We start from the raw sequence: 23,532 nt of genomic DNA on the forward strand, positions 1-23,532 counted from the left end.
TCTATGAATTTGTATAGTGCTTTTTTTTTTTTTTTTTAACCCATTCATGGTTTTCATATCCAAAACGCAGATTTTGATTTCTCACAACTCAGCTTTGCATTTCTTGAAGAAGTGCTTTGCTTTTTGACTCCCTAACCTCAATGCATATCCCTTAATCTCTGCTGTAAGATGCAGCTGATATTCTCTTCATGCTGTCCCTGATTTTACTGTCCTCAGTTAAAAATCTCTGTCCAACCTTCCCAAGTTGAAGAAGCTGCTATTTAATCTTTCTGCCTATTGAAATTATTGCTCTTCTTTGGCAGTTTTTGTAACTCTTCACTATTCATGATTTTTAAATGAAAAACAAGGTAACACCGAGGATGTTATGAATTAAACTGGCTTTCTGGCTTTTTCCTAAGACTTCCTGTCATTGCTTGCTTTTTTTGAAAGTCTGAGCATTTGGGGAACATTTTCACAAAGCCATCCATAAAAATATCAAGGCAAAAACCAGTGCGTCATTCCTTCAAACATTTCTGAGAGCCAAAAATATCATTTCTGCTCTACAGCTGTTATGCTGTTTCTAATTCTACCTAATGCCCTTGGGCACAATCCTGACTCCCTTTCTTTTCTATCATTCAGTGTGGTAATGACAAAATTCCATAGAGCTTTATTACTGGGCTGAAAAACACCCAGCTTTTATGTCTCACTGAACTAAGAAAAGTAACCCACCTTTTAGACAGTGAGACAAAACAAACTTCAGTGAACCTGGGAAATACAATCCCAAAGGAAGCAGCTCATGGTTTGCAGAACACTCAGCACAACAGTTTCCTGAGCCTACCAGAAACATTAAGATTAGATGATATAATACTGGAAAAAGAATGAACATTGAAAATTGACATTTTTACATATTAAGGAGAAAGGCAGTCATATGCTGCAAATTAAACACTTTTCAACATAATATGATAAAAATGCAATTTTTACCTGTATTTTTTTTTACAGACCAGCATGCAGAGCATCACATGCTTCAGTAAATAGTCATTTTTCTAGTAAAATTGTAATCCATCTATATTTGGAAAAACAGTTCTAGGTTGCTTAATTAAATGATCACAATTAGGGAAGAAAAACAGAGTGACAAACAGAACTTTGGCTTCATTAGGAAAAATGAATCAAGAGGACTTGACAGAAATAATTTAAAAAATAAAATACTTTAAAAATAAAAGCAAGGAATGGTTCAGCTTGATGAAAATAGTTGTAAGACATGGAATAAGAGCACAAACTCATATTTTTTAAGGGGATTTTTGCTCAGTATTATACAAAAAAATTTCCTGATGGCAGAACACATTTAACTTCAGAAGCAGATAAAACCTGGCATCGCGTGCCACGTACAATCTCTCTCTAGGCCATTTATTTAGCTTACTGAATTACAACAGCTTTGTCCAGTTCTCTAGCAGAGGTCCCTGGTGGTCATGAACTTGCTCTAAAAAAATAGGTTCAGCAGAAGAGCGAGCTGAAATGACCACCCAGACCGAGTGTCTCTGTAAAATGACACAAAGCAAAAGCAGTACGTAGTGCTGTGCCACATCAGCACAAAGAGCAGTGGTATCAATAGCCAGCTACACTTTTCCTATAGTTCACACAGATTATTTTCACATGAAGAGGACACATTTTTACCATAAAAAAGTAATATTTGGTTTGTCAATCTTTCTTTCAGACAACTGCTGAAAAGATGCAGAAACAGCTGTGTGAAAACTTGTGAAATTAACTTGTGTAATTAACTAAATTACTGCCACCATATAAAAAAAAAAACCCTCAGGTAACAGTGCAGACTTTCTTTAATTCTCTGTAACGTATAAAGACAAAGATGGCATTAGCAAGTCAAGCCTATAATCCGTAGCATCTGCTCAGATACAGAAATAAATACGATTTGTGGGACACTTCTTATCCTATTTGTTATTAACGCCTAATCCAGTCAGAATTAATAACAATACATTTGTGTAAGAAACTCCAGCAACTTCCAGAGCAAGGAATTTATCTCTATATAAGACTACAAAATCTTTTTATGGAGCTCTTCATAAAACTGAAACGTTTTAATGTTCGGTTCCTGCTGAAGGCACTGCGATGGCTCCTGCAGGAACTGCAGTTATGATGCTCTTCCTTTAAAGCACTCTGACTACTGCTGTACATTGATCATAAAGAAGAACATAATGAATCATATATGAATACTGCATATTAAGAATCACATTTGTTCTCCCTTAGAAGCTGGAAACCTCCCCAAACTGGTTTAACTGGTGTGAGATCATACAGCTCTCTCCAATACAACAAATAGCATTGAAACCTGACAAATCATTTGGAACACATTTTATCAGTTTCCCACCGTGGTAACAGTTTAGTCTCCACACATGATACTCCTACTCCATAGTTTAGAAAGATCAAAAAGGTATGAAAGCCCACATCACCTAGGTGGCTCTTACGAGGACTGTATCACATAAATGGATGCTCCTGTTCCAGTCTGCTGCTTTATGCCAAGGCATGTAACAGAGGGGGCTGCCTGAAGTCACACTGTTGTGCATTATCCACCTGAGAAAACCAAATTGCTCAATTCTGCGCATGTCTGAACTGGGAAAATAAATCTTCTTAGATCATTTTTCAGTATCACAATCCCAAAACACATTGGTTTTGCCATTTTTAATTACAGCATAATTCATAGAATAAAAAAGCAGACAAAAGAAACCTGGAGCATTTTTATCATCTTAGGTAGATTATTTCTCAAGCTGCCACGGTTATGTTTTGCAAAACCTTCAAGCAGAAACTCGAAGGTGCATCAGAAGGGCCTCTCTCCAAGTCCTAGACTGCACTTAACTACCTTTACCTAAAGCTAGTATTACAGTCCAGGTACTGCGAGGAGACATTCTGTGGTTTGCAGAAAAATCCCTGCCACAGTTCCCCAGAGATAAACGAAGAGCTTAAAATGACCAAACCCAAGTGCCAGTCCCTGCTTCGCATGGTGTGCAGGCCCACTCCTTCAAGCATGAAGCCTAGAAATTTCCTAGGTCAGTCTGATTCTTAATTGTTACAGCCTATAATTAAATTGCTTAAACTACAGTCCTGTTTCCTGACAGTGACCTCATAAACAAGCAATACAAAAAGCAGCTCAGGCTCAACTTTCAGTATTTCATGTTTAACTTAATACCTGGTCTCACACCTTAATCATCACTGCAAGAAGCAATACATATAATTTCAGGTCTCTCTCTCAGGCACATTTTTTGAACAGCTCCTCTTTAATCTACACATTCAACCACACAACATAAGCTTCCAGAAACAGCTAGGACTAGGACTAATTGGATTTTAGAGACTTGTAGAGAAGTCAGTATTTGTTTTTCATTTGTTTTCTGTATCAGCAAATAAATTTAGCCTCCATCTGCAAAACATAGATAAAAAATACAAGATTGTGCCACAGAAATGAAACAATTTTCATCTTTGAAGAAAACATATCACGGCCATAATCATCCTCCATATTATTTTCTACATTGTACCAATCAATCAGGTAGAGACCTTTGAGTATTACCTTATGTGCTTACGACTTCTCTTAAAAATTGAGATAAACACTGCAGGAGTCTGCATCTTTGAAATATTAGCATAAGTTTCAAGTGGAATATTTATTTAAATAAGAAAAACTGCCACCAGTACTCACTGGTACAATGATGATGCGGATCACAGTTTACCACTGTTTAATAATTCTTCCATTTTTCCATACTTGCAGACCTTCTGTAACACTCTTGCAAAAATCAGAAGTGTGAAAGTGCCTCCAAATAAAAGTGGAATAATCTATGAGAAGTTACTTTATTTCCTTTTTTAAATATACATATACAAGATATTTTATTTCAAAAGCACAAGAACATTATACAAGTTTCAAATTTACATTTTTGCAATTAAAGAAACCAATATGTGCATTATCAAATTTCTTCTGTCAGCCTGGATGGAATGAAAATTGGTGGCATAAGCATCTTGTGATCACTAAATACAGATCATACTCACAGTGAACAAAACTGCATAGTAATTTATGAAATGAAAGATGACCACACCAGTCAGTGAATGATACGGGAGCCCATCTGCTAATGAGTATGTGCAAACATACGTGGAGACACAACTTTGCCCCTTTTCTTTCTCTCTCATTTTTCCAACTACACACGTATTTCTAGAGCTTCAAACAAGAGCTCACCTGTTCAAACCAGCTGCCATCTTTACAAATATATTACAGTTCAGACAGAAAACATAACACTGATTTCACCTCACCGTCGATAACAGAATTTATTACTGAAGTGCAAAGTTACTGAAAGTTTCTGATAAATGAAAAGCTAGAACTCTGAGCAAAAAGAAAAAAAAAACAAAAAAACAAACAAAAAAAAACCAGAAGAACAACACAGTTCTGGTATCAATAAGCCACAATTTCCTAGTCTGAACTCATGTTTTTCTTGGTAAAAAGTGTTTTAACGTCCTTAGATATCTTCAGCAATTGCAAGTTTTCATCACAACTCCTCTTCTAAATTCTTTACATGTTTCAAATACATTTTAGATAAGTCTAATAGAATTATGCTCGTCTTTGAAGGGTTGTATATTCAGGTTTAAAATCTGCAAGAATCAAGATAAGGACAATAGTCATAACTGCAAGAAAAAAAGGCCTAGAAAACACTCCAAAGTCAGCTGTTTATATCACCAGGGAAGGACTACTGCAAACGTTCTTGAAGAGAAAAAAAAGAATTGCAAATCATAATATTCAAGTCTACCTGTACTCCATTTGTAGATGAATTATGGCGCTGTTCAGCGTACTCATGTACTCTAAAAGCTTTAAGAAACTAGGAGAACAGCTCTAATTATATCTAAATCATTATCTGAGAATCTACCTGTCAGTAAAAAAAATTAAACAAAGGAAACAATAGAAAAACAAATTCTCAGATATTATTTTGAAAACTTTCCCTTGTGAGCCTTATTAAAATGGCATTAAAAAAAATCCAAATAGCAAAAGGAGGAGAAATTAAGAATATTGAAAACTTCCAGCTTTGACGCCAATGTGATTTCCTTGGAAAGCATTTTTATCCATTACATAACTAATTCTCTCATGTATGTTACAGCTGTAATTCAGAAAACAAAAGACATTTAGAACTGAAGCACAATCCTACAGCATTAAGAGAGAGCTCAATCACGATGTGCCATTAACTACTTAAGGGCAAAGAGACATACTTATCTTCTTTCACTTTTCTGCTCCTAGTACTGAATGTGACCCCCAAAACACGTTTTCATTTATGCAGGCAGGGCTCCAAACAATTGTGACAGAGGATGAAGAGTGGAAAGTTTCCCAAACACAGGCAAATAAATTTATTTCTAATTCCAAGGCTGACTGATTTAGGGCCTTGATTTCAGTCCAGTGACAGCGTTGAAGGTAGTCTACTTTATTGAAGTCTCAGGCTCCTACGTAACTTGCAGAGATATACTACAGCAGTTATTTTCCTGTTTGGCTTTCAAGAAAAAAATCATGTAGAAAACTGAAAGAAGTAAAACTAACCCAAACCTAACCAAACGCTGCAGCCCTAGACCTCTCAGGATATACAGCATTAATAGAGGACAAATTCATTAGATAAAGTGCGGTTCTGGCAGTGCGAAAAGCACAGACTATTCTTTTAATGGAACAAACAAGATGGTAATTCCACTTTCTATGCATATTTCTCCTTTAAAGAGTTTATTGATAAAAACTCTTCATTAAATTCCAGGATATAGCAGAATGCAGGCTTTTTTCATACAACTTAATGTTTGCTGTTCCTGTTACTACAGATTACTACAGGCTTGGTACTACTACCAACCCACAGATCTTAACGTATTTAAAAGTCACACTAAACCTGGGAAAAGAAAGAAAATAAAGTTATTTTTTACTCAGCAACACCAGTTAAGTATACTCTCAAGGCAAGGAAGAGACAAATATATGTGCCCTGAAGCACAGGATTTGGAAAGCTGTCCTCATCAAACATGTGAGACGATAGCAAATTTAAAAAAAAAAAAAAAAAAAGTGGAAATATTTCTGGATCTGAATGTTCAGTAACAATTATACAAGGTAGTTTTCCTTTTGAGAAATAAAACAAAGCAAGACAATTGACATGAAATTCTGTTTCAATGTATCAGCACTACATCCAACCTAGAGAATCCATCAATTGCATCTCAACTACAGAACCCACTTTAGAGCATTTACTGCCACTCCCCTTTCTGTTTCCAAAGCACTGCCAAATGTAAAAGATTTCACTACTATAAAGAGACTCAGAGCAGTTGCCAATTGAACCCAAAGATGATCTGATTGGTTTCTTGACTCCTGGCAATCTCCTCTATGATGCAGTGTTGCTGCCATAGCAGATGCAGCTTCCGGTAACGCTCCCGACATAAGTGCAGAGGATTGCCTCTTCTTCATAGAAGGAGAAAGGAGAATACTCAAATAAGCATATCAGAATATCAACTGAAGTTATTTCATTAATAGTCTAGCATTAAAAGTCTTAGCAATAGCCAATAAATACTGAACAGTTGTATAAACAGCAACTCCAACAAGTACACAGGAAATGAAAGAATTCCAAGCATAACGATCAATGAATGTTGCTTCCAAGGTGACTCTTCAGTAATGGCAGTTGCTGTACGCTTTTCCTTAGAAAATTAAGAAAGTTTAATGGAACCAAAAAAGTGGATTTTCCCACTGCTAATGACTCATTCACGAGTGGAAACTGCCATCAGTTAAACAAGTTCACCAAGCTAAGATGCATATTACAGTGCTGTACGCACTAGCAGGAAGGTCATGTCTAATGTGCTTAAGAAACAAAAGCACCAAAACAGAAATGTAGAAAGCAAACAAGTCGAACATTTACTTACTTCAGACCTGGATCCGTTTCTCCATATTCATCCAAGTATGGAGCAGGATATAAGCAGCCCCTGGTTTTACCTTCTATGAGGACAACTTTGCATTCCCTGATTCTTAAGGAAAAATAGTGGTATTTATTTTAAACATATCTATCTTCAACATTATCACCACAAAATTATTTTTCATAACCTACACCTTTTGATAGCTTAAGTATGATCTACATCAATAGCAGATTCAATTAGTCAGGATTTATATAGGTTACTTTGCATCAGCTTGTGGTCGAATACATGCAGCATATTAACTTTCCAACTTACAGACATAAGCATGGAGTTTGTACCACAATCACTTTGCAGCAAACATCCTTTTGCACAGGAGAGCTATTTTAAACAGATTAAACTAATAGTTACATAGCATGAATTATGATAGATTCAACAGCATGGATTGCATTTAGCTTAAAAACAGATACACCAGATCTAAACTACTGTCTCAGTATCAGCAGCAAGGACACTTATGTGTCACCATAAGTCAACTTTAAAGATTGTTTTAAGTATAATCCTTGATAGCATTTAAGAGTTCAGAAACAGGAGGAAATATGAAACTCATTTTGTAACATCAGGTTAGCCATAACAGGATCTTATTCCCATAGATCATTATTGAATGGAGGCACTACCTAGATATCTATACTCTGTTCTACACTGTGGGGTACTGAGATGAGAATTAGTGTAACTACCAGAAGCAGTCTTCAGACAGTACAAGTCCTGCGTGAGGTAAGGAAAACTGTGAGCTATCCTGTATAAACTCCTTAGTTATTAGTTAGAAGTTATTGCAGCTAGGTTCCTTTCTATATTAGAATCTGTTCAAGTAACCAAATGTTACGTGTTCATTTTGAAAACCATGTTGTTCTGATCCACAACTCATCCATCCACCCTCTACGATATAAAACAACTCCAATCCAAACAAAATATACCATTAATATGATTTGCCTCTGCTAGCAATTCAAGGTGCTGTGCACAACTCAGAAGAGGTTACAGCCATGGCTCCATGGTAGATACGCACCTCAGTACATCCTCTTTGGGCTTGTGTGCTTAGCTACTTCATTACTCAAAGAAGTTGTTCTTGTTACAATTACCTTTGTGGCCATGTCAGTAGTGCAGCAATAACGAGTTGCTTACCCAAAAATGTATCAAATGCCATTCAGCTGATTAACCAGCCAGCTTTAACAACATACCCCCCTCCATTTATAGCTGTACTTATGCACAAGTCTGTGTGTTTAAGTAATGGAAGGAGAAAAAAGTTAGTTTATAGTACCTATATCTCTGAGTACACTATGCAGGACAGTACTCTCTGGAGCTAAAAAGGTATTCTGCTTCTGCCAACTCACAGGCCTCTGGATTGCTATTCCTATTGAGGCTCTTTAAGTGTGAAGAAAGATTAGTGTGAGTCACAGCTGTATTGCCACTGACACCTTAATAAAGAGAAGCACTGAGTAGTCTAGACAGATATGCTGAAAAAATATCAATCCCAGAACTGAGCCCATGTTTACAGCACCATTTTAACTTAGGCAACTTAAAGAACAGACATGGACTACAGTTATGCCTGATATTATCTTTCCACAAGAAATAAAGCGTTCTAAATTTAAGTCTCCAGGTTTCCGTTTAACCTCATTATTAGAAATGCCACAGTATATGATCCTCTAAATACACAGAAGACCCACACAGCTTCCTCTAGAATCCTATGTTGAAGTAGAAATACAAACATTTTGTGAACTAGGAACAACAACAACAAAAAAAAGATAAAGATCAGTTCTTTCCTTCACATTTTTAAGTGGTACAGCAGAAACACAGGGAAGTTTTAATCACAGAAGATAATCCCCTAGATGCTAAATCCATGGTAAAGTTCACTTAAAAATCACAGCTTAAAGGTATGGTATATGTAATTCTAACTTATCTAAATGAAACTGCTCAGTACAGAGTAGTTGTATCACCTTCAAACAAGTTCATATCTATACCCATTCTGTAAAGCATATGATCTGACTCAGAACCTGAACAATGCAAAACAACTAACAGCAGCAATATGACTTCTTAGTATTCTGTATAAAAGTAATGCTACTAACATTTAACCACCACTTGGTTAAAGTAATGTTTTGGGTTGTCTTTTTTTTTTTGTCACTGTTGGTTGTTGTTATTGTTTTGCCTGAAAAGAATTAAGTGCTTTGACAACGTTTTGCTTTTTGACCTTCAAATATTTCCCTTTATTCACTAGTATGTTAAATTCCATCTAGCTACTTACTTGAGAAACATACAGACTCCAGCTCCACACTGGAGAGCATGAGAAGTGCAGGCTCCCAACTCCTCTCCATTCACAAGTTCCTGACAGCAAGTATTCTGGGAACACAACATAGCCCCACAAAATAAACATAGTACTGGATGTTTTTGTTCATCATCAGAAGACCGTGGGCATCTAGAAAAAGTGTAATTAGATTGTTATTTAAGCACGAAACTTCAGAAGAAAGCTAACTACCAATAATGTTCCTAAAAAGAAAGCCACACTTAAGATACATATTGTTGTCATAACCTTGTATCACACACTTGGTTCCTTTGGTTCTGTTTCTACACTGCTTCAAAGATTCCAGCTGCAAGATACCCCCTCCAAGCAGGAGATTGGACTAGATGATGTGCTGAAGTCACTCTCATCCAAATTATCCTGTGATTCATACTCCCTGGCACAAAACGGGGAGCCAACCTGACAGGCTTCTTGTGTCCTATGCAAAAATACTCAGGCTGAATGCCACATCAAACCCACATTACAAAGGTGAAAAATGACCAGCAGATTAAAGTGGAATACCTCCAAACAAAAGTGAATACATTGAGCAAGCTGCTGCATTGCAGCCTTAAAATGAACAACTGCTAGTACTGACTTGTATAACTGCAGAAGTGCTTTTGCTTCCACAAAACCACTTCTGTTTATAGTCCTAACAATAGCTACAATAACTGAAGGAGTATCAAAGTGACAAAACACCCAGCAGGACAACTAAGTACATTACCTAAACTGTGATGCTTGGTTCAGAAGGCAGCTATAATCTTCAGGAAGCTCTATTAAACTATTTCTTTTCCGAGGATACCTGCATAAGTGAAAGAAATATCACACACAAAAAAAATATATATATATACACATCACAGCAAAAAGCATAATGGATATAGATAATTATCCTGCTAAGTTTCTGGTCCCTTATGTAAACTCCAATTCCTGACCAGCTTCTCTAGAAGTCCAGATGGAAGTTTCAGTATTTCTACATTCCAACAAAGTTGATGAAATTAAATTGCATATATAACATATTTGCACAAAGGTATCTCATGTTTCAGTTAGCTTTTGTTTTTCCCTAGACAAAGCACATAAATTGGTTAACAGAATGCTGTGCCTTCTCAACGAAGAATCACCGAGCCAAAGCGAAATGAATTTATAGTAGTACTTCAACAGGAAAAAAAAAAATACAGGCACTGCTAACTCCTAGCAGCCACTTCATTCCTACACAGTTTTAAGGCAAAAAAGGACCAAAAAAAAACCCCCAAAAACCAATAAAACCAATTCTACTAACCTTACTGCAGTGCTCTTGCCCTTCAAGCAACTGAGCACCACTGGATCAGCACACCACCTATTTGGAAAAAAGATTTGCAGAAGACAGCATTTGATGATAATATACCTTCAGTGTTGCTAAACTCAACTAATAAGAAATAAGCAGATACATAGGTAAAGTATTGAGCTCATACGATGACTTGTCAGCTGTTACTACTGCCTAAAAAAGGCTGTATCTCACTCAAAACTTCTGTTTTTGCTATGAAGACTACAACAGATTTCTCAGATCTGCCCTTATCAATTACTTGCTGAAGTTTACAAGCACATACAAGAGAGCTGGTCTCTCTTACAAGTTCTTTGAGCACACATGTAGAAACTCTAAACACAAACTTATACACTTGTGAGATGCTACTGATTTGCAATAGTATATACTACAAATGTAACTACAGCAAACTTCCATGTAACAGACTGTTAAATGAGCTATATAAACTGTAGGCTGGAGTCGGCAGCTCAGAATGTCAACTAAATTGAAGAAAGCTAGATAACAAAACAGAGGCAGAAAAAAACCTGAAAAAGCTAGTGAGATCCACAGAACTCTGCCAAGAATCAGCAATAATAATTAACATAACCATGGACTGAAACAGTCACAGTAAATACATGGAGACATTCTTCACCACAATAAAGCAGAATTATTCAACTACTCTCATAGATGAGGGCCGGCTGTAGCAAGGAGTTATTTTACTTGCATTTTTGAAAGAAGAATTTTTACCAATTATTTCCTTACTGCCAGATTACAACATACATAATATTTATATTACACAATTCAGCTATCTTCTACCTTCATCAGTCTCCAGAGAAGATACAGTATAAAGACTCATCTGGCAGGCTATAAAGTTTTCAGTGCTCTCATTTCATAACTTATATAATCAACACTTTTGCTACTGACATTAAAAACAGGCCAGTGAACAGCAGATGCCACACCATGCATGCAACGATTCATGATACCTTTTGCCTATAGGACTCAAACTCCTGTATGTCTGCAAGCACTAGTTACTTACACCATAATTGTAATATAAAATTAATATAACTAGTAAAATATGAAAAAATAATTGTTGTGCTCTAAGTTTTTTAAGATCTTAAAAAAATTCACTATATTTATGCACATCAAGTGAACATTCACAACTCTAGCATGAGCTCAATCTCTGTTAAGAAATTTGATGCAATTCCCACAGGGTCATCACAACACAAAAACATGTCCTGTCCATGTTCAATTAGTACCTCTGAAGGAGTGGATTTACAGTGTCCCAATACTCCTGGAAGAGCAGGAATAAATTGGTGGGTAGAGAAAGGTAACTACAAAGTGCCTTGAACTGCCCTTCATCAGAAACTGCATAAAAAAAAAGAAAAGAGTGACAGTTGAAACATCTCAGTGTTGCTGAATAATTCGCTCAAAACTACAATTCTCCCCATTCTTCTTCCATTTAATAATTCAGGTTTTCCAGCCAGAGCACAGCTTCTTGAGATTGTACAACTGACTATAGCTCCATTGATGTAATTGGGGCTATGACAATTAGCTCAAGATCTGCTTTTGGTTTTATAATACTGTAATAACATCAGATTTAAGTCATATACAAGTCATTATAAAAATGTGGTTTATTGCTTAAACTTAATTTCATTGCATAGTACCTAACACATTGGTTCAGCAGATTTCCTTACCTATTCTATTTCAGCTTTTTACTACTCTTTGAGCATGCAATGATATTTAATTCCTCTATGATCAAGTCAGTGCTAACATGCAACAGTGTCGTGCCAGGCTACTAGCTTACTAAGTGGTCAAGTATTGGCTCACAGGGCCTGCAGGAAACAGCACTGCTGCTTCACCAGGAGACTCCTTTCTACACATGGTACTTACAGCACTTTTCTACTTATGGCAACAAAAGTACAGTGCAAAGATTTGGACTTGAAATCAAATTAATGATATTCAACCTTAGCTCATAATTTACATAAATAAGTGCAAGACTATGTTTCTGTTGTGTATTGAAGCTTTGGTTCTCCTTTTCAAATAGTTGATAATTCAGCTTTTCCTTGCATTCTAACAAAAAACAAAGCACTTTGGTTTTAGTATCTGCAATGCATTAGAATTCTTTAAGAAATAGGTTTCAAATTTTGTAACATGCTTTATTTCTAATAAGTTCTATTTTGCTAGCATTTGCCAACATCAGCAATTGCACAAAAAAGTTGATGTGCTCTTTGAGCTTTATGGTGATCTTTCCCTTTTAAGTCTTATTAACGTTATCTACTGTTGAGTTATTGTGAACATTAAAAATTCCTTCACACCAATAACAGAACAAACAATTTCAACAAGGATACATTTGCTTTCTCATGTTTACCTTGTAGTAGCTCCTCAGGTGGAGAAACTCCCAGCAAATAATGAAAAAATAAAGCAGCACAACGAAGATAAGGCATGATGCCTCTCTTAACACAATCCCACACAAGCCAGCCTGGAATATCCTGACTAAAGCAACTGTAATACACAAATGAGAAATACCTGCAGTAGTTTACAGTGCACATCTTTAGAATACTTTCACATTTTGTCTAGAACTGCTACAATGTTAGCTATGTACAAAACAAAGCTGCCCAACTTCAGACAACTCCGATTTAAACTGCTCAATACAGCATGGCATAATACACATGAAGTAACTAATGTATATCTGCAGCTTTTTTATTACAGAAAACCAGTAATTCTTGGAATTAACAGCATTTTTCCATGCATTCAGAGCTCCAAATGCAATCCAAAAGGGTTAAGGAAGAAAAAAGATTAAGTAATCGTCACACGCAGCAAAAATAACAGTTGAAAATAATATGCCTCACATTTCATTATGTTATAAAAACTACAACACTATTCTTGTTATTTTAAACTATCCTAGTCCTACTTCTGGAAAAAAAAAATAAATACTGAAGTGATAATTTTCTCAGAAAAAAATTAACCACCACTAAGTACACCTTTATGTGAGCAGGATGATGACAAGCATTGTCGAGGATCTGCTGAGAAACAACAAGTAAAGCTCCATCACAGACCATTTCAGAATTACTATTTTTAGTGTTAAAGCATGGTGGGATCAGGAGGTACTGCGTATACAGAAATAACAACGCTAACAGTTTCAGCCTGAATTCTGGCATTTAATTCTGTGTTTGAACACTCCAAAATATACAGCAACTATGATTCTAACACACGCATGAAAAAAAATTACTATTATTTAAACACAAAATTTTTAATGTTCAGAAATTTAGTCTTAAGACTTTCAGACACGGCAGCATTTTCAACCCTTGAAAAAAAAAAAAATCCACATTTGCAACTAGCTTTGGTGAAGTTAAGTCACAGCAGGATTTGTGGAGGCTGCATCCACTTTTCCTACCTTCTTTTTCATATAGATACTGAAGCACTTAAGAGCTTCACTACACAGAGGATAATAGCCAACGAAAAAGTCCAAGACAGTACTAATGTTCAAACAAATAACTACAATTAGCTTTATACTTCTCACCTCTTCTTTTGTACTAGACACATATGTAGTAGAAAAAGTGTAAGTAAAAAAATTCAAAATAGTCTCACATTTCTTTAACTTATATTTACATTTCCCTCCAGGATAAACATAGGTAACTTCTCATCCTTAGTGTAAGAATTTGCCCCGTTGCCTGCAAGTAGCAGGCTTCTTAATGACACCAGTTCCTTTCTCTAGTTCCCTCTTCTTTCTACATTTCAGGAGTATTGGAAACAAAGCACAAGGCATTGTGCTAAACTCCCCATATGAAATGTTGTTTGGGGTTTTTTCGCCTCCTCATTTTCTTTGTTGTTCAGGTCACTCTCTGAGGACACAGTACTGCCACTGAATTGTTACTTACCCACTGGTGTACTGATAAATTTCTCTACAGAAAGCCTGGGCAGAGCATGCCTCCTCACTGTTGTCATATGATCGAGCAGTAGAGGATTCTGGACACACAAACATGAATCGTAATGTAAATGCACTTCATTTGTGACTTTTTAAGTAAATTGAACTTTTTTTCCCCCATATCATTTTGATTCTTTTCTATTTCTTATTTTTAATCTAATGAACGCCCTCCTAAAACTGCACGCTACAATAGATAATGATTACTGTCTCACTGGCACACTCCTGTAAAAACGGCTTTCTTCATGTTAACTTTACAAGTTATTGTTCTGTATGGATTAAGTTAACAGGATTTTTTACTTCTTGTATTCCTCCTTCTGTCATGCTCAAGAAAACAGGAAGTAGTAGCCAGAAAGCCTGTAGGTTACGACTTCACAGATGTTACAGTTATGAAATATACCAGAGAGTTTGGCTACGCAGTTATTATACCAAAACAGAACAGATATAATGCTTACCCATACTCTGGGCTCACTACGAAACTCCTGAGGAGAGGATCTCCAGAAGAGATCCTTCCCCACTGGCAGTCAGCTCTTAAATGGGTCTAGGAGAGGTACAGCCAGGCTCCACCCTTTCCAGCAGCACAGGTGAATTGCCTTCACCTCTGCTCCCAGGGCTGATTCATTGCTCACCTCAGGTGATCAATCAGAGGTTCAGGCCATGATTCAGCAGTTCCCATACACTGGGAAAAGTAAAAATTCCTCTTAAGCAGTTTATAGGATTCCATATCCTGGCTATTTAATAGTTTGATGGGTAAAGGAAAGTATTTCCAAAATCCATACTGATTCTCACTGTACTGCTCAGAGTGCTGCTGTTGGGCAGCGCTTTGCTTTTCCTGCAAGGAGTGGAAGAACGTATGTTCCAACACTGGAATGATGGACTTGATCAGTAATTACCCTCACTTTCTTATGCAAAACACACAAATGATAAAATAAATGATCTGAAAACGATGTAGTGCTACCTTTCTGTTTGTTTCAAATGTAACAATGTTTATTTCTACCTAGCAATGAAAGCTGTTCAGAAAAAGAAAGTTCCTATCTGGAAGATGTTAATCATTACTAGCAAAAGGTTCAACCACTACTGTTAAGAAATTCTGTGAACTGCTGAAATGATACAACCTAAATACATCCCTACCTGTTGCTGAAGAAATCACAATTTGTGTCATGTGTGCTAGTGTTGTCAGATGAAAGAGGTAGAGGTGGTTATAGGCTGAACTAATTGATGAAGGTTGCAAGTCTACAGCATCCTCCCAGTATAAAGACGGAAATGATAACACAGCTCCCACCTACAGTGGAAAGGAAGCAGTAAATATTCAAGTAACAGAAATTTATTAATTAAATGGGTAATGTAAAAGACTTGTATCATTACTATACAGTTATACTGCATTCCCGTAGTCAATTTGACATCATTTATCTTGCTGGTTTTAATTCTATATATATAAACTATATATATAGACACTATATAAAGCAAAAACTTCATTGAAAACAAGTTGTCCCACTAGCACATAGGGAACAGATACAGCTTCACTGTACTTGTCAAGAAAGCTTGTCTGCTTCCAAGAAAACTTAGTTTCTGTTCCATGTAAAAAAACAGAACATTGAACAAGTGTGAGAAAGGAAACCAAGCGTTAGAAAGATAATGAGGGCAAATTATGTTTTAAGCTAGAAAAAAAACTACATAAGTTGCTCTGAATGTAATGCCTTATTTATTTCCATGGAAACTACAACAGAGAAGAAAAGCACAATAACACTACAGATAGAACAAATTCTCAGCTACAAAACACTTTTTTCAACGCAGTCATCACCATCAGCTATGCATTTTCACCAATTATGAACCAGAGTGCACCCACATCCACTGGTTTGTCTCCATAAACATTCACTAAGCATCAATGAAGGTCAGCAGGTGCACTTTTTTCCTGTTTGAATTAAATTCCACACCTTTGCTTCATACACAATTCCATGTCAGATGCCATTCTGTCACATTGCCCCTCTGCTGTCATCTGCTGCATGGCAACAAAAATGCCATAGAATACCGGCAAAATGGTTCAGCCTCTACTGTCATACCACCATCTGCCTCTGATGACACTGGTCATCATAATAAAATAGGAGGCACTACTTTCAGCGTGGTCCTCATATAATATTTTTATTATGAAAGAAAGAAGATGCTGAGAAATAGTATAAAGAAGATAATGAGAATGAACATAAATGAAAAGGTATGAGGCCTATTTGGACAAAAGGAAAATGAGGAAATGACAGTCTGAGAAAGGGTACTCATGCTTTTTTTCAGGTTTTGATAGCAATACAGGTAGTAAAAAGATGGCTGCAATTACAAATATGAAATTCAAACAGAGTGAGATTGCAGAGACAAAAATTAGAAACAGCTGAACAAAGCGTAAATACTTCTTCATCACAGAAGTATACAATAATTTGCTCGTATAGAGCTCTCACACAATCATTTAATTCATGCAAGCGAAGAATCAATGCAGGTTAAAATCACAAAAATCTAGGTTCTAAAAAAAACAAAAAAAAACAAAACAAAAACATTATTACTGAAGAATAAAATGAACCTCCTTACCAAAATGTGGAACATATCTACTTCTAAGAGGGATGGAGTGTCTTCTGTTTTAAAGTTTGGTAGAAGAACTGCAAAATAGAGATATTAATTATGCATCTCACCATCAACACTAGATGCCTTGCAATCTAGCAGAATCCAAAAGCCTGTACACATAAGCTTCCTGCTCAGTGGAAGGCTACTTAAAAAAGAGTATTCACAAAAGGTCACCACTTTCAGCACATTGGCAAGAAATATGAAAAACAGTTCTCTCTGAGACTCTTAAGGTATCTTAAACTATAATGCAAGTAGTCTTTCAAAAATACTAAATAGATTAAGTCTAACAATTGAGAAATATCTGATTTGTGGCCTTTTCTACCTGTTCAGTCTTTACAATTTGAGCACTGCCATCTGTAAACATTAATGCTCTAAGTAGCTCCAAGGCCTGGATAAACTGCCTTCGAGGATTTTTTGGAACTTCAAATGATACAGGGCTGGCTCTACTGATTGGAACTACTAATTAGTTTATGTCAAGCAGCAAAACTTTGTGATGTAAGGAAACAGAGAAACTGAAGTTAGCACTGTTTTCAGTATCTGTCTTTTCTTTCTATGTTGTTTTAACTTCTGCAACACAAAAGGAATACAATACCTCCTAGAAGACGAACCAGATGTTTCTGAATCAGGACCTGTGGTGATGTTGTTCTCTGAGCAGCTGCAAACTGCACTAATGCTTTAAGGCCACTGTGCTAGAGCACAAGAGAAAATGGTTGGACAAGAAAATGATACTAGTAAAATAAATCCTACCCCTACAAACAGGAAATGCATTGACAAGTGAATTAAATATGAACTTCCATGTAACACAGAAACCTTTTCCAGAACATTTTTGTTATCAGCCTGAACTGTATTTTAAGAGATAATCCTCAACAGAGAAATGTATCACATATCTACTTGCCCATACCTGTCTATTTTGTAGAGATCCAAATAAAGGCTTCCCCTCCGTTTCCAAGAGGTTTTCTTAAAATTAAACACAGAAAACATTACTTTGTTCTACAGGAACATAACATTTCTGTTTGAGTTACACATACAAACACGATCAAGTGTAAAAACATTTCTTAGCATACATCCTTCTTAAAGCACAGCATAATTTGATGAGCAACTTGCTTAGAATTCTCTTGAAAAATCCAGCATAATAGCATCAAAGGATTTTTATGTAAAAAGCTGTAACAAGGGTTTTTCTTTTTTTTTTTTTTCTTTAAAGTCTTCAGATCTTTCTAAGATTTAAAGAAACACTGCTTCATTGAATGATAATAGGATAATAGGATAGATTTAGTTGTACTTTCAGTTACTCTTATCCAATGCTCACAAATATCAAGGTATGTTAACAGAGATACTGTACAGCTATTTTGTCCTCAACTTCACACTACTTCATTTGATTGTAGTTTAATAAAAATCTTGTAAAAACACATTTCCCAAATTAGAACACAATTCACATTCCCTCCCCAAGCACATTGGTTCTGGAGAGATCGTAAAGAGAAAATAATCCAAAAACAAAACAAAACAAAACCAAGCAGCTAAATGAACTTAACTGAGTAAAAAGACATCTAAATGAATGCTACTATGTTTTAGTCACCTCAGAGATGAACTGGTAAATTTCATCTTACCAAATATATCTTTATATCTATATATCATATCTTTATATTAATATATACACATATATATATTTTAATATAAAGAAGTGCTTTAACTTAGCACTTCTATACATCAGTTTAATATGCAACATGTAGTGCTGCAGACAAAACATGGAAAAAATCATTTTTATTTTGAAGTTGCATGGCCCAGCATATGTCAGACTATCATATCAACCTCTCATATGCTATAATCCTTGCCTGGTAATGCATCTAAATCTTAGACTTCTTTCATATGTCTTTGATATCACATGTGATAGAAGCTATTCCATATATACCCTTGTTGACAAAAATTTACTCTTGACAACCACCAAGGCTGGTGGCTTTTAGATTTATTTATTTATCTTTGAGATAAAATAAAAAACAACCAATGCACAGCATTAAGTGCATATAAATACAGCTGAGCAGCTTCCAGTCCTCTCCTAACCATCTGCACATTTGATAGAATTCAAAATAGCTGTAATTAGCTTTTCTGGCTATTCCTACCTTCTTCCTAGCACTCCTACAAACCTTCTGAACTCCTGACACTCTAGCTGAATCAAGTGCACTACCAAATTACAGTAGACTACACTTGTACTTCAACAGCTTTGTCAGAAGGAAAACTGGCATACTTGGCAAATCATTCTTATGGATATGTAGAGTTACATTTTCAATGCCTGGAACACAAAGACTTCTCTTGACTCTCTCCCTGCCTGAAAGCCACTTCTGATTTAGGTACAGCTCCATGTCTATAGTGCCATCTTTATGCATACAGCAGACAAATGAAGCAACACTGACCACTAAGCAGGTACATTAGCCAGAAAAGGCAAGCATTTTTAGGCTAATAGGTTATTCTGCCTTCAAAAAATAGATTCACATGGTATTAAAATAAATACTCTAACACATTTTTAGCAACTTCAGATTACAGAAAACCACATTTGTTCTACAAATTGTATGAGAATTTTTCAAGAATAAAGACAAACAGAAATAATGAGTTCTATCATGCAGATCATTCAAGAATGATTAAAGATTCTGAAGTCTTTGAAAAGTGTTTTTGAGTAAAATCTGAAAAAGGAACTTCTGTTTCAATAGTAATTAGATATTTGGCTACACAGAAGATGCATGGCATTTCAATCATCTTCAGCAGCTTTGCAATCGTTGAAGATGCTTAATGTTACAGTTCATAATACAGCTCTTAAAGATTAAACTCACCAGTGTTAGCATTACATATGTAAATAGATAGTACTGTATAGATACACTAACAAAAACATTCTATTCTTTATACCAGATTAAAGATCATGTGTTACATGTAATAAGAATTAACCTATATTTTTCTTATATAGAACCATCTTTATTGTACATACATCCAGACTGTACACATTTTTACAAATCAAACAGCCTTAAGAGTTTTGAACCATAAAAAGAAGTGAACCCAAATTATACTTTACCTATACACTGGATGGTAAAAGCACACGTGCTCCAGGTCATCATAGGAATCCGATAATCAGCTTCATTTGGAGCAACTTTCAGTCCAACTCTATAAATGGTGGTTGCAAACAGAATAAGCATCTCCTTGATACTGCTTGAGTATTTGGCCCTGCAAGAGTAAACCAAGATAACTTCAGCCTGCACTATTAATAGTGCTTGTTATTTATGTCAGTCGTTTGCTAACAAAGTCAAGACTATTTATGAAAGAATTGTTAAAATACAAAGACCCTTCCTAAAGAGGGGGAAAAAATGACTAGCTTTCAGTGCTCCTTTCTTCATGCCTTGGCAAGGAAAAAAATAGCAGAAGCAGAAAAAAAGAACTTTCCTGCACTTAAGCAGCGCAAGGAATGCATTTGATTCTCACTAACTTTTGTTTTCCAAGTACTCAAATCTCATTTTGGACCTCCTATTTTTTCTCTTTTTTACTGCAAATAATAAGAGCCATGATAAAATAGCAATAAAATGGAAAAATAGATAGGGTAAAATAGAAAGAATAAGAGCTGCTAGGCTGGAGCCATCTAGGGAGGAAGAAATCCAACTCCATCCAACCTGGCCTTGAGCATATCCAGGGATGGGCCATTCACAGCTTCTCTGGGCAACCTGTTCAAGCACCTTAATGTCCTCTGAGTAAAAAAATTCTAACATTAATCTAAATCTCCCCTCTTACAGTTTAAACTTTTCCCTCTTGTCCTATCATTATCAGACTGTAAAACTCAGACTTCCTCCTGTTTATGATCTTGATTTAACCTTCTGATGACATTTTCACAATAGCAAATGTGTAAGTATTTTGCATAACAATGATGTCAGATAGAAGTAACAGTAGTAGAGTACTTGATTTAAGAGTACTTGATTTAAAAGAAGACAGCTAAGTACACTTCAGAAGCCCCTACCTATTTGCTTTGTTTTGATGGTAGAACTTTTGTCCACTGCAACAAAAGTGGACAAGACACCTCTGAGTAATCTGTATTAAATTATTTTATCTAAAACAACTGAAAACTACCCTGAAACACACATATAGCAGGAAAGTTAAGGCAAGCAGACATTAAGTGACTTGTCTAGAAGCACAGAAAGTGGCCCAAACGACTGGAATTCTGAAATAGAAAACTCAGTTTTGCACAAATAAATCAAACACTGCCAGGCTAGGTTTGATCAAGAGGTTCATCTAGGTCTGTATAGAGCTGATATTCAATGAACACTTAGAGAAACATACAAGTAAGCCTGTATTGAGATTGAAAAAGTGAATGTCTTCCTTCAATATAAATCCTGAAGTTTTTTAGATTATTTCATGGATAATTAATATAGCCAAAAAAGCACTTACGAGGATTGAACTCCAAAACTAAGGATAGAATGGAATTCCAAAGCTGAGTTCCCCAATCCCTTGTTGACAAAAGTTGGAGCATTTTGCTGATCTCCTTCCAGAAGAAATCAGATCCAAATTAAAACACAAATAAGTTATCATTTTTACAGTTATCCTTGTTAACTGGTTTGAAAATAACTGTAAACAGACCTGACCAGCCAAGATACTCTACTGATACTTCTAACATTTCTATTTAAAACTATGTGAGGATTTAAATACTGCTTTTTCTTAGTTTGAGAAAGGAGAAAAAAAATACAGCAAAGCAGATGAAAACTTTCCTGCATCATAGGATGCAAGGAATATATTGATTCTTTGTAACATATGTTTCCTAAACATTTCATTCTAATTCCCTGAATTAATTTTTTCTTTGTTTCATTACAAACTCCTCAAGCAAAAACTTAACTTTGAGCGTTAACAAGCATCTATCCTCCCTAAGTTATGGAATTTTCTTGTACAGGGAAGGCAGAAATGGTAACAAACCAGAAAACTGGTGAGAACACCCCAAAATAAAGCTATCAAGCTCTGAAAGCCCTATGACTTCAATGCCGGCTTTATTTTACCCTGACTTGACTGAGAGCAAAATTGCCCTAAATTTTAAGTTTTCTTGGGATATTACGTAAAACACGTGTATCATACTTAAAACTGGTGTATTAGACATCCCACAAACAAGCTTCAAAATGAAGATAACAAACCTTTCGCATTTTTCACATTGTAGCCTGATATCCTGACTATGATGGTTTCCAGCCACCTGGCTAGGGAGAGAATTTGAGCTACTGCCTCTGCATCCTCACTGAGAGAAGAAATGGAAAGCAGTTGTTACTTCAACACTGAAATAATCTTTATGAAGTCTTTAAAAATAAAGGACACACAATTAAAATACAGTACCTCAGTAGTTGCATACTTTTGCAGGCAAAGTAGTGAGCAAACAAAAAAAAAGCAGCATTGGCCTAAGTACTAGACCTAAATATTTCCTTGTGTGGCATATACTCCAAAAATAGCTTAGAAATGCTTTCAAAAATGATTTTGGCTACCGAAAGCAGCATATTTGAGCAAGTGGTCAATAAGCAGATAAACAGCCATCTACACAGACTAAGAAGCTCAGCCCAAGATTACCCTCCCAAAATATGAAAAGTCAATCCACCCCAGAAATCACTCTTAAAGAAGGCTATGCAGTCTATTAATTCACCTGTTTATTTTTTGAGCCTGCAATGGAACAATGGGAATCACAGTATTGCACAAAGACTTGCAAAGTGGACAAAGATACTCTCCATTCTCTAAGTCAAATATCTGTTCAACATGTAGGCGTTGTCGGAAGTTCAGCTGCATGGCTTCAAAGTACCTAGAACGTTGAAAAGAGAATTACTAGAAAACAGAATTGGCTCAAATGTGACCTGAAAACTAAATTTCACATAATTAAGTCTTATTATCTCTATTAATTCTTTTCCTAATACCTTTCCTTTGATAACTATTTCTTGTGCCTGGACATGAAAATAAAATTGAACCTTTGATCACTTATATGAACTCAGGCAAAAATGCATTGTATGCCACTCAGTCAAAATAATGGCAGCTCTTCCTTGCTTTAAGATCCTTTTAGATTTATTTTAATGACATTTTCATACACAAACAGTCCTTATATTCTCTCTTCTTCTTTCCCATCTTCTAAACATTTAAACACAGTATCTTATATCTCTCATAAGAAACTCATTCAAAACACTGAAATAGGATTCATACATAGTTGTATTTAATTTTAGGAAAATCTATTTAAGATTTAATAAAAAAAATCCATAGCCTTTTCTTAAAAGAAAGAAAGAGTAATTTGTACTACAACATCATATGACATTTTGAACTCAAAAGCAAACTGAGAAATAACTATAATGTTTTTACAGGTTTTCTTACATAAATGTGATCCCTTAGTGAATGCAGTAAGTGTTCAGATTTCATTAACGTCACTGTGGCATTGACATTACTGGGAACAAAACAACCCAACACTCAAACCTGCTTGTCTGACTACAGGAAAGTAAATTCAGTACTAACACTCAGGCTGGACATGTAGGATCTTCAAAACATATGAAATTATCTAACTTCCACACT

The 23,532-nt window shown here is 35.7% G+C and overlaps 1 protein-coding gene across 2 annotated transcripts in view; it reads right to left on the minus strand.

Annotated features, from left to right (window-relative positions):
* Positions 1–3,805: 3,805 nt before the first annotated feature.
* Positions 3,806–23,532, minus strand: part of UBR1 (ubiquitin protein ligase E3 component n-recognin 1) — a 59,322-nt gene continuing 39,595 nt past the window's right edge. Inside the window, exons 32-47 of one of the 2 annotated variants that reach the window (XM_052696707.1) lie at positions 22,628–22,780; positions 22,134–22,231; positions 21,403–21,496; positions 20,045–20,193; positions 17,891–17,946; positions 17,582–17,678; positions 16,957–17,024; positions 15,517–15,667; positions 14,342–14,429; positions 12,832–12,965; positions 11,720–11,828; positions 10,464–10,520; positions 9,912–9,989; positions 9,158–9,328; positions 6,880–6,981; positions 3,806–6,424 (exon numbers count right to left, since the gene is read on the minus strand). In XM_052696707.1, the coding sequence (XP_052552667.1) occupies positions 6,283–6,424; positions 6,880–6,981; positions 9,158–9,328; positions 9,912–9,989; positions 10,464–10,520; positions 11,720–11,828; positions 12,832–12,965; positions 14,342–14,429; positions 15,517–15,667; positions 16,957–17,024; positions 17,582–17,678; positions 17,891–17,946; positions 20,045–20,193; positions 21,403–21,496; positions 22,134–22,231; positions 22,628–22,780 (1,747 nt within the window). In that variant the 3' untranslated portion in view covers positions 3,806–6,282. Of the gene's footprint in view, positions 6,425–6,879; positions 6,982–9,157; positions 9,329–9,911; positions 9,990–10,463; positions 10,521–11,719; positions 11,829–12,831; positions 12,966–14,341; positions 14,430–15,014; positions 15,065–15,516; positions 15,668–16,956; positions 17,025–17,581; positions 17,679–17,890; positions 17,947–20,044; positions 20,194–21,402; positions 21,497–22,133; positions 22,232–22,627; positions 22,781–23,532 lie in introns of those variants that run through there. The other variant, XM_052696708.1, reaches the window with a different exon arrangement.

This window comes from Tympanuchus pallidicinctus, unplaced genomic scaffold, assembly GCF_026119805.1.
Source record: "Tympanuchus pallidicinctus isolate F22 unplaced genomic scaffold, pur_lepc_1.0 scaffold3, whole genome shotgun sequence".
Classification (NCBI taxonomy): Eukaryota; Metazoa; Chordata; class Aves; order Galliformes; family Phasianidae; genus Tympanuchus; species Tympanuchus pallidicinctus.